The 11,940-nt window shown below is 43.5% G+C and overlaps 1 protein-coding gene across 5 annotated transcripts in view; it reads right to left on the reverse strand.

Moving 5' to 3' along the window:
* The window catches only part of NF2 (neurofibromin 2 (merlin)), a 99,448-nt gene extending 87,951 nt beyond the window's left edge, over nucleotides 1–11,497 (reverse strand). For all 5 annotated transcript variants that reach the window (XM_015425307.1, XM_015425306.1, XM_015425310.1 and 2 more), the window contains exon 1: nucleotides 10,233–11,497. In XM_015425307.1, coding sequence (XP_015280793.1) covers nucleotides 10,233–10,346 — 114 coding nt within the window. In that variant the 5' untranslated portion in view covers nucleotides 10,347–11,497. The remainder of the gene's footprint in view (nucleotides 1–10,232) is intronic.
* Between the last annotated feature and the right edge of the window lie 443 nt (nucleotides 11,498–11,940).

An 11,940-nucleotide genomic window follows, 5' to 3' on the forward strand; every position in this document is an offset into this window, starting at 1 on the left:
AATCCTTACACATGCACATTATGTCCAACATGCTTCCAATTTACATTTTTTAAAACAGGGCATCAGCTACCATGAGTCTAGCGCTATACTGTTTTCACTGATGAGTTCCTTTGGCAAGGCCAGAACTGACCACTTAAGGTTACCCATCCTGAACATTATATCCCATCAGAATTCCTTTCCAAGAAAGCACGCTCACTCTTTCTCAGAAGAATGGATGGAAAGAGGAACTAACTGACGGTGTTTGAAGCCGGAAAATAGCAGCGTAGTTGTAGTGGAGTATTTACAGTTTATTTACAGAGCTTATATACACACACAGCTTTGTAGCAGTTCAGAATATTCACTGACAAAGTACTTCACATAACAACAGTAACCATCAAGGCAGTCCTGTACAAAGAACTCATTACAATATATACATACATTGACCAATCACAGTACAGTTCTGTACTCTTGCTGAGTCATTCTGACACCTTCAGATATGATGCAACTTTGGTGTCATATGACCTCTTAGCTGTCATTCCAGATCATCTAGATCTAACTCATGTTACATGACATTGCTGTGATCTTGCCTATACTGACACTAACATGTCCTAAAATAGCAGGAACACATAGGAGGAATAATGGAAGAGACCCCTTTTAAGGCAGGGCTCCTTAGCAATATGAAAGAGCAGCAAGCTGACCTTGAAGAGAATGAGAACTGTTAAAACACTGTGGCCCTTAAAATGAAAGGTTCTACTCATGGTTCATTTATCATGGTTCATTTATCGGGAATGAGCCTTGAAGTCCTTAGGGTCACTTCCCCCCCACCATTCCTCTTCCCCTTGCTGGGTTTCCCAATAAATCATAGTTTGTCATGGCATTCAAACTGGCAAATGATAAAGTACAGTTTGTACTCTTGCTTACAAGCCATGGTTTTATACCACAGTTTAATCCTGCTTTGTAGTTAGGAAAACAAACCACAGTCTGTTGTTTCTGCTGATTTGAACACTGTGACAAATTACGGTTTGCCTTGAACAAGGAAGTCTTCAATATGCAATTAAATAAATAAATATCCAGGCAGCACGTAAGGCAAGGATAAGGGAAAAGAAACATGTGAGCCTGAGGACTTCCAGGGCTCTGTAACAACAACATTGTTTGTTGTATCTGGGGATGCAGCTAGAAGTTCTGTTAAATAACTGGTAAATGTTCTGTTTCTCCTTGTTCGATTTCTCCCCATTTGAGAAGGTGCTGGAAAGATTCACAAAAGAAATTATGATTCTGAGGAGCATATCTAAAGTACCTTTACAAGTAACAGGGCATAATGAAAATCCAATACGGTGCTTAATTTAGCAGAAATTAAATTAGCAGCAACTGTAGAGAAGCCACAATATTTTTAAAGTCATGGACAGCTAACATAGAGAACAGAGAGAGTCCCTTTGTTTTCCTCCTTTAACAGATGCCAAAAACTGTAAAGAGACACTTAACAAAACCACCTGCAGGAGCAGCAAAAGCTATTTTTATTTACTTATACTGCATGACAACTTGATAATGACTTTTTAATTAAAAGCTATTTCTGTTAAAACTCCAAGGAGGCAGTAAACATGCCAAGGTACAGTTACAGAGACAGTGCATCTTAGCATCTGGTTTGAGACTGACAGACAAGCTGCCAGAAAGGAAGGTTCATATGATGATCATAAGACACCAGGTTCAATTTCTGGCATCTCCAGTTAGCAGGGCTGGGAAAGACCCCTCTGTCAGAGACCCTGAAGAGCTATTGCTAGTCAGAGAGATGATCTCAGTTAGATGAACCAATGGTCTGACTCAATATAAAGCTGCTCCACATGTTGAACCAAATCCTGATAACAGTGTGGTAGGCAGGAAGCACTGGTAGGCAGGATGCATTGCAGAATACACAGTAAAGACGAGATGTTTACTTAACACATCCAAATTTAAGTTTTCCGCATGGGGATCTTGCCAGATTGCCTGCTGTTTTTCCAACAATGATTGAACTTGATTAGGGAATGTTGCCCACTTCTGACTTTTTTTTAGCAAACAAGGAGGCAAACTAAATCAAGATACTTTCTGCAGGTGCCTTTCATTCAGATTCATTACTGTGACAGAAAGATAAGTCTAATTTCTGCACCTTCAGAACCATACTAGAAACTAGGGTCTATTATACTTATGTTGCTTTTCCGCCAGAAAGGTCCTCAACATGGCTAACAACAAGTAGTTAAGCACCAACAAAACCATTATAAAGATATGCATAAAATCAGTCAACACAGAAATGAAAGACTAAAATATAAGCCTAACAAAAATATTCATCACTTACATTGTCAAAAGACAGGGTAAAAGAAAAAGGCAGAAGGTGAATAACATCAATAATTTCAATAGATCTGGCCTGGCCTATCTCCTTGAGAAAGGAGTACTATAATACAGGGGCAACTCCAAAAAATCCCTACTGTTGGTAGAGGGCAGTCTCACTGCAATGCCAAAGCAATGTCTGTCCACTTTGATTTCCACTCACGGTGTGGGGGATAAATGGGAGAAGGCTCTCCTCAAATACACTCCAAAACTCACTCAAGTTTGTTTAGGAGTGTATGCAGTTTCATTTTACTCTAAACTGGTGATGGTCATAAGAGACAGTGAAATCAAGCTGAAGGGGGCTGGGGGGATTACTGAGAGAAAAAGGAAGGCTCTGGCGATCCTGTTTCTTAAATTTTGGTTTCAGTTGTAGACATGGTCTGGGAGGAAGGAAAAACTTAGGTGGGGAGAATTTCCTCCAAAAAAGACAAGGGAGTACGGACTCCAATATAATTTTTATGCTCTACAAAAAACAATTTATTTTAAAAGGTGCAATGCTGAGCTGGTTAGGCTTCTCGAGCAAAATAATTCCCAAACTGTACATAATGTCTGAATTTGAAAACTGTGTTTCCTGAACTGTGAAATCCCTTCCATGTATTATGAGGTAAGACCAATAAAAATATGATTGGACATGCACCACACACTTCAAGTTCAGCCAGAGTAATTCAAGAAACAGGATGAGGAAACTTTTAAATCATTGGGATGGGTGGGCGGGAGATATCTATCACTCATTTAACAGTTGACATCTCAGAGTGCTTCTGCATTTCATTAGAAGAAGAATATTTAACGGCCTGTGGACATTCATCCAAACACACCTGAAAGACACTGACAGCTGCACTTGCTGTTCTAGTGCAGAATTCACACAGACCGCAACAGACCAGGCATATCATTTCACGCTGTTATTTTTTTACTTCTTCTCTAAACTCTAAAGCATGAAGGGGAAAATGTGTATCTAGAGAGCTTGCTTCCAATATTTTCAAGATTGCCCAGTCACAGAAAAGTTAAACTTTCTTCTGCATTTCCTGTCTTACGGGAACATGCTTTTAGTCCATTGCATTGGGAATGGTCAACTGGCATCCCATGAGCCAAGTTAATTCTAGAAACCCTACCACCAAGTTTTAATCAATTATTTAACTATTACTGAACGGGGGGGGGGGAATTAATACAAGCTATAAAAAGGGCATTGAACATAATGCCTGGATGGGGCCATATCAGGCCGCTGGGGGAAAGGACCAGGCATGAAACATTCCTATTATGCACAAATTACTGAACCGACTGTAACAAAGAATGGAAATGCTTACTCTTGAGGTCTCCAGGACACAACAATGCACATTTGCATATACACAACACTTTGGACTATCATGTTCATTCTACAGGAACAGGTAACTCACTGAAATTGATTCCAGCATAAAGCTTATGTGCATCAAAGCACATTTCATTAGATAGAAGGGTACAGGATGTAAGCATTTGAGGAAGCAAGCTCTCGCTCATAAATACTAATGCTGGAATAAATGTTGTTAGTCTTTGAGATTGATAACATGCCAATCTGGTGGTATTTGTTAATAAACTGGGTTCCTTTTCAATTTTGCTGCTACAGACTAACACCCATCTGGATATAATTTACCACAGCTGCAATTCCCCCTCCCCCCCCATTTTAGTATCTGAGATAGAATTCCTGGTTTCATGACAAATTCAGATGGAAATGATGTTTCTTTAGTGAACAACTATGGGCAACTGCTAGCTAGCAAATACAGCCCCTGGACTCTTTTGAATTTGGCACCTCTGGACAATACTCCACTTTTTGGACATTGCAGTGTGAACTTCTAAGCTATGCCTAAGTAAAGGTAAAGGTTCCCTTGCTCGAAAGCCAGTCGAATCCGACTCTAGGGTTGCATTGCTCATCTCCTTTTCAAAGCCAAAGAGCCAGCGCTGTCCGAAGACGTTTCCGTGGTGTCAGGTTATGTGGCTAAGGACACTTCTCCCCTGCAACCATTATCTAGAGAACCATGTGGCCCCCCCAAATACAGAACAGACCATCCCTGCTCCTCACTGTCTCTGTTTCTTACAGTGTATACCTGAAGATGAGAAGAGAACTAGGGGAAATTCCTGTAACCTGCACAGAAGACTCCTTCACTTCCCCTCTTTTAATCACTTGAAGGAATGGAACAGAAGAACTTTTATTCCTTCCTTTGTATGACTTAAGTAAGGGTCACCAGATCCAACAAAAACCCAGAAAATGAATGCCTTTGGTTCACTTCTGTGCCAGGTAAATATATGTGTGACAAACAGTTATCTATCAGCTACAAAGGAAGATAACAAATTCCAGAGGCCAAAGCTGGCAGTGAGCCCCCGAACTGGTAATAAGATAGAAGGTGAGCCTTGATGTATTTGCCAGTGGAAAATTGTTCCCCGTTATTGCTGCTGGTAAAACTTTTCAGTTCGCTTTTAACTCAAGACCTACAAAAGCACTCACTGACAAGAGTCTTAAAGGTCAGGAAATCAGCTGGGACAGCCAGTGGCATCTCTGCAGAATGAAAATGCAGGGCTCAAAATTCATAGAAGATAGAAAAGGCCTTTAAAATGCTGTTTCACAAATCTACAGAAACATCCATCTGGAACCACACACAATGACCTCATGTCCAAAAACATACTTCCAGCTGGACTGGAAGAGACTGATCCAGGCCCAGGGTATGCCTACTCAGAAGTAAGTTCCACTGTATTTGATTAAACTTGACTGCAATCCATCAACTGCACTGAACAAAGTAGGGCTTACTTTTGGGTAAACGTTCAAAAGATTGCATCATAAGCATACAAAGGACTGCAGCCTCTGGATGGCAAGAAAATGGATGAAAGATTTCTAAAAGCTTTGATATGAAGACAGGCAGAAACTATTTGCTGTACAAAAGGAGGCACTGAGGAAACATGACTCTGACAGGTCAAAATTTGCAGGTTTAAAATGTCCTTGTTCCTTTACATACATTGGGGGGGGGGAGAGTCTTTGTATTCCCTTCAAATGTACTTTGATCCTTCCATGGCCACTCCACCCAGATATATAATTATAATAGGAATAGCATTTCCTTGCATTGATAATCTTATTAGATGCCTACTACTCATCAGGACCTTAAAAGAAGGGACTGTGACCTAATTCCATTTTCAAAGCAAGCTGTTACGTAAAGTGCTTTGATGTGACAGAAGAACGTGTATGCATATTTTTACAAGACTGCATGTATTTACTGTTAATGATGACGCTGTTCTGGGGTGGCAAAACCTATATTAAGATCTCCTTTTTGGAAAAAGGGAACAGAGGGTTACAAGGGACAATGAACATCCTTCCCTTGATGATGACCGCAGAGCCTTCTGTGAACCAGGGTGATCCCCATCTTAACTGACCCAGAGGTATGCACACATCCTGCTTAGAGCTGGACTTGCTTTTTCTCTTTAACTATGACCAGAGCTGCCAAATTCCACTGCATAACCAAGAATGCTACTACCTAGCTGGCAGCTTCCCTCATTTTTATTTCATGGTGCTGTCCTTCATTAGCAATGGCAGGAGTGAGGGCTGGTTGCTCCCTGGCCCTGAAGCAGATGGAAACAAAAGCAAGCAGCACAGCAAAGCTTCTCCTATTAGACACCAGCTACTGCTTCAGGCCTCCCCGAACAAGAAAAACTGACCCGTTGCCTACTTTGCACAACTGCATTTAAAAACTGACTATAGTTTTGCAATACTCACTGTAACTTTCCTTTACTCTAATTTCATATTTAAGAAAGTAGTATGTAAGCTGATTCCATTGTTTCAGGTTAAATGCCCAAAAGAAGAACTCCTCGCTGACCCATTCACTTTTACAAAAACCATACCTAACACTGTTATGCCATTGTTAAAGTAAACGTTACAGTTTTACAATAACGGATCTGTTCTATAATTAGCCCGTTCTGTCCTATAATTACCCTAAGCACCCTATATTGACAATCATAAAATATTGTTTGTGGTTGTACTAAAGTTTTAACAGTAATTGACCTACACTGACCTATGTAGCCGTGACACTCTTTATAACACTAGGTATGGTGCCCTAAGGTACGGAATGTCACATCTATGCTGTCAAAATACTAGATTTTGGGGGACAATATTTATATACCATAAAGGGTCTCAAAGCAGGTAAAACTGGACAATTAACACATCCTAAAATGTCTTAGTGCTAAAAAATTTATGGAAGCTTTCCCCCCTGCTCTTTCTTGAGCGAATTGTTCTTCCAGATTTGTAGGCCCTCTGGGCAGATGGCATCAGCAGCTCCTGGTCTAACAGAGACAGTGGCTGTTGAATGTGCCATAAGGGCAGTGATGTAAAAAGTCCTTCCTTTTTTCACTGCTTTTCCTGGCTTGCAGAATCCACAAACAGATACCCCCTGCAAATGCGTTACTGAGCAATGCAAAACGTAGGTGTCCAAAGGTGACCTTCTTCCCTGACTGCTGTGAGCAGTTCTTGCTTCTCCAGGAACGCTATTACAAAGCTCTGCGTGATATGTCTAAAGTTGCACTTTTTTTTCTGACTAAATCTCATCATTAATTAACAGCAGACTGACTTGAAGTTGCCCAAAAGTACATGAAGATGCGGAACCCCTATTACACTTTATACTGTACAAACACTACATTCTCCAGCTCAGTGTAGTGGTTAACAGAGTGACGCTGGATGCCTCCCTTTCTATGGAGGCCCAGGTTACTAATGTTGCCAGATCAGCCTTTTACCACCTTCGGCTGGTTAGGCAGCTGGTCCCTTACCTCTCCTCCCATGACATGGTGACAGTGATTCATGCAATGGTCACCTCCAGACTTGATTACTGCAACTCACTCCACGCAGGCCTGCCCTTAAACCTGACCCGGAAGCTTCAGCTGGTACAAAATGCAGTGGCACGCCTGCTGACTGGGATGCCTGTGCGGTTGCACATTCAGCCAGTGCTGTGCCAGCTGCATTGGTTGCCAGCTGAGTACCGAGTTCTGGTATTGACCTTCAAGGCCCTATGTGGCCAAGGACCAGGATACCTGCGGGACTGTTTCTCCCCATATGTGTCCCAAAGAGCCTTGCGCTTTTCAGACTAACACTGTTTAACAGTCCCCAGCCCAAAAGATGTCCACTTTGCCTCAGCCAGGACTTTTTCAACTCTGGCCCCAGCCTGGTGAAACATGCTCCTGATTTCAGTCAGGGCCCCGAGGGACTTATTGCAGTTCCACAGGGCTGTTCCGCCAGGCCTTTGCCTGAGGCAGAGGATGTCCAAGAACATCAGCCTCCCCTGCTTCAAGTGACCTCTGGCGCCTTTACATCACGGGCGCCAGGAGGGACTGACTTATCCTAGTCAGAGCCTACTACCGACTTCTCTGGCATGAGCCCAGCTTGCATTGAAATAAATGATTCGCCGAGCAGCCACTAGGTTATTTTAAATCAGTAATTTCAATTTTAATTATTAGTAATAATGTTTTAGTGAATTGATTTAGTTAATATAATGTATGTTCTGTTGGATGTCATGGATGTCATAGATTGTGAGCTGCCTTGAGCCCGCTTGCGGGGAAGGGTGGGATTAAAATCCCAAAATAAATAAAGTATTGCACTAGGATCTGGGAGAGCCAGGTCTCAACTTCCACTGTGCCATGAAACTCACTGGGTGACCCTGGACCAGTCACTCACTTTTTCTCAACCTAAATGGCCTCAAAGGGTTGTTGGGAGGTAAAATGGAGTAAGATCGATGTATGACACCCTGAGCTCCTTCAAAGAAGGGCAGGATAAGAATGTGCTAAATAAAGCCTGAAAAAGAGCAAAGGCCCATCTCAGCTATATCCCTGGTTCCTCAGGAGCTCTGTCCATCTGGGTGTGAAGAAACATGTGAGAGGCAAGCAGCTAGAAAAGGCCGCAAGACTGACGCAACTTGCCCTAGCCTTTGCTGGTGTTGCAAAGTCTCCCAATAAGGTTCTGTTGAATCCTCAGAAAAAGTTCATCTTTTCCCTCTTTGTAAATGAGTCCACTGGGAAGTCACCAAACTGCCAAACGTGCTAAGGAATTCCTGTGTAGAATTTGGTCTCTGGGAGTGATTTACTCACTCAAGTCAAGACAAGCCCCCACCCCCACCCAAATCAAAAAAACCTGTCCCTCTGTAGACATTAATTTACAATACAAATCTTGCTAGGCTTTCTCATCACCACGGGCTGCCATTGGAGAGCTACACTTCCATTCGTCTGTACGCTGCATTGTTCTGACACTTCTATAGCAGCGCCTGAGATGTCACCTCATTTTGTTTACACACACATACTCTTCTCTCTACACTTAGCAGCATGTATGCCTACCCACCCAGGTGACCACTGCATGCATCTGATGAAAGGAGCTCTGGGCCGTGAAAGCTGGTGCCACAAAGAATTGTTAAGTCTTACATGTGCCACAAGACATACTTTGTTGTTTTCAGTGATGATGAACCTTCTTGAGGAAAAAATTAACCCATAAGCAGAAACACCCAAATCTGCTACAAATGCAAATCTGCTACAAATTTCAACCAAATTTCAACAAATGCAAATCTGCTACAAATTTCAACCTCATTTACAATGACCTAATTTGGGTCCATCAGGTAAGAAGAAGAGGAGAAGGAGATTGGATTTATACCCCACCCTTCACTACCCGAAGGAGTCTCAGAGTGGCTTACAATCCCTTTCCCTTCCCCTCCCTACAACGTAGGTGGGGCTGAGAGAGCGCTGAGAGGACTGCCCTTGAGAGAACAGCTCTGAAAGAACTTATGACTGACCCAAGGACACACCAGTAAGATTCAATACTTTCCCTCTAAAGACTCACCATTCATCTTTGTTTAAAAAGGTAAAGGTTCCCTTGCTTGAAAGCCAGTCGAGCCTGACTCTAGGGTTGCGGTGCTCATCTCCGTTTCAAAGCCGAAGAGCCGGCGCTGTCCGAAGACATTTCCGTGGTCATGTGGCCAGCATGACTAAACACCAAGGCGCACAGAACGCTGTTACCTTCCCACCGAAGTGGTACCTATTTATCTACTTGCAATTTCTTGCTTTCAAACTGCTAGGTTGGCAGGAGCTGGAACTAGAGACGGGAGCTCACTCTGTTATGCGGCAACTCGGGTCTTGAACTGCTGAACTACTGACCTTCCACAGCCTGCAGCTCAGCGTCTTAACCACTTGAGCCACCGCAGCTCCTCTTTGTTTAAAACATCTTTGTTTAAAAGATCTTTATTTCCCAGATGGACTCATGCAAAGCTGTTTTTAATTTGTCCTCTAGTGCATCTCTAGTGCAAGGAGAACAGGGTGGGAAAAGGCACCTGTTTCAACCCTTGGTACTTTCCAGGAATCAGGCCTCATTAGAAGCAATTACCATCAAGTCATATAGGAGATCATCCATCAATGCATCAAGCTAGTTTCTTAATTCTCACAACTGTTCCGGTTAAAACTGTTATTGGATAGTTTTACACCTTTCATTGCTATCAACCTCCTTCTGATTCTCATCTGCTAGTGGTCCAGTTCATACACATTACATCTTGTACACCAAAAATCTTTTAACCTATATCACTCCTTGTTGATGAGCAGTTGGGAGTTTAAAAAACAGCTTTGAGAGGCAAATGATTCGGAGAGGAGCAGCAGATGGGGGTGGCTACAGCAACATTGCCATTTCTCTGTTCAAAATGGTCCCCTTCTGAAAGGGCTTCTCTTGAAAAGATAGGATTTAAGAACTATATACAGGGCCCTGTCTTCCTTTGAAGGGCAGAATAAGAATGTGACAGATAAACCAATGAAAAAAAGTAGCCATTTAAGTTTAGTAAAATGTATTTGTGAGTGGCCCGTGGTTTGAGAGAGCAAATACATTCATAAATTGACTCTGGGGCAAAATGCTGCAAACCAGCCATTACCTCGCAGTTGAACTCCATCTCTGCGTCCATGGTCATAATCCGCACCGTGAAGGTTTTCGGCTGCTTTCTCTTCAGAGAGCTGAAACTCATCCGAGATGCTATGGCACCAGCCATGGCAAAAGGCCTGAAAAGCCAACTAAGCTAAAAAGGGCACAATCAAACCTTGCTGCACCACAGAACAAGAGGCTGCAACAGGCAGGAAACCTAAGATCCCAGTTTGGCCCCTTCTGGCCTTCCGTGGAGGAACAGGCTGACGACTAGTACCCCTAGCATGCCTCTTCTTTCACCCTGATATTTTTATCCCTGATGATAGGAAGTGTTGAGGTATTAAGTGGTATCCAAGTGCTGCCTCTTTTGAAGTGACAGCTGCGCAAAGCTACGTAGATAAAACTTTTGTAGGGTCAGACACACTCCCTGCTCATTATAGAGCTTCCTCAGTGCTTTAATGGGAAAACTACCTAAACAAAAAAGAGGCAAAGCATGGATGACAAGCATCCAGCCACCAGTCTGTCACAGGTGCCAAGGAGCCCTCAGTTGAGCATGACTTTGATTAAAGAGGGGCAGAAAAGGATTCTCCGTTTTATGGGGTGGAGCTTTAATATGTTAAGATCCCCTACACTTTATGTCAAGACCTGACTTTTTCAGAGGATAGGAGCTTATTTTTTGCAGGGTGGGCATTTAACTTTCAGCCAGATGACAGATATGTGGGATGGATTTGGGGGGGGGGAGCAGCAAAGGCCAAGAGGTCAACAAAAAGACACAATGAAGAAACTTGTTAGAGGAAAGCATGCACGAAGCACTGCCCTTCAGCCAGCAGAGAACGAAAGGCTTGGGGTGCCCTTTGCACAGCCCAAGGATTGCTTACAAGAGACAAAAGTGCTTTTTACTTCGATGTTGGTGTATGGGGGGGGAGGGTGTGTGTGTCCCTGTGGCAAACCAGATCAGGGGCGCGCCCTGAAAGGGAGACGAGCAAGAAAGGGCAACGGGTGGTGCTTCCTGAGAACTCGTGGCCGGGCTACTGAACCTGGGGCGAAGGAAGGGGGTTAGTGTGCCTGTCTATGGAAAGGAGGAGGAGGAGGAGGTAAAGTTTTCTTCGGGAAAACTTAAAAAAAGGGCCGTCTGGCAATATTTGAGGGGGGGGCGGAGATGAATGCCTAATGCAAACTTGAGGAAAGGGGCTCAGGGGCGCTACTTATTAGAAGGAAAGGGAGGCCTCCTTGGTGAAGGGGGGGGACAAAGGGGGGGAGTGAGAGGAATTTCTGTATAGCCAAGACATAGGGTGGGGGGGGACTCCTCGCTATGGCCCGCTAAAGGGGGAAGGACCGGAATCGCCTCGGGGGAGCGACGCCTCTAGTCTGCAGCCCCCTCCCCGGCTGAAAAACTACCCCTCACCTCGGCCATGACTGCCTAACTTGCCACTCCCGGTCGCTCTTTTCTCATTGGTTCACAGACACCGTCGGAGGCGGGTCGCACACTTTTACCACCACCTCCGAAGCATAGAAGTACAGGAACAAGCGTGGCACGCAGACTAACACTTCTGGTTTCCTACTCGAAATGCCACCAGATGAGTCCCCGTTCCCCCAAAATGTCTGTAATTTTTAAAAGGGGTTTGCATAGCAAGCCGCCTCGAGACCTTTTTTTATTTGTCACTGAAAGGCCGGTATAATTCTCCAAAGTAATTGTATTTTTTAAGGTCTTCTTATCGGCC

This window comes from Gekko japonicus, unplaced genomic scaffold (assembly GCF_001447785.1).
Source record: "Gekko japonicus isolate JY-2015 unplaced genomic scaffold, Gekko_japonicus_V1.1 scaffold135, whole genome shotgun sequence".
Lineage (NCBI taxonomy): Eukaryota > Metazoa > Chordata > Lepidosauria > Squamata > Gekkonidae > Gekko > Gekko japonicus.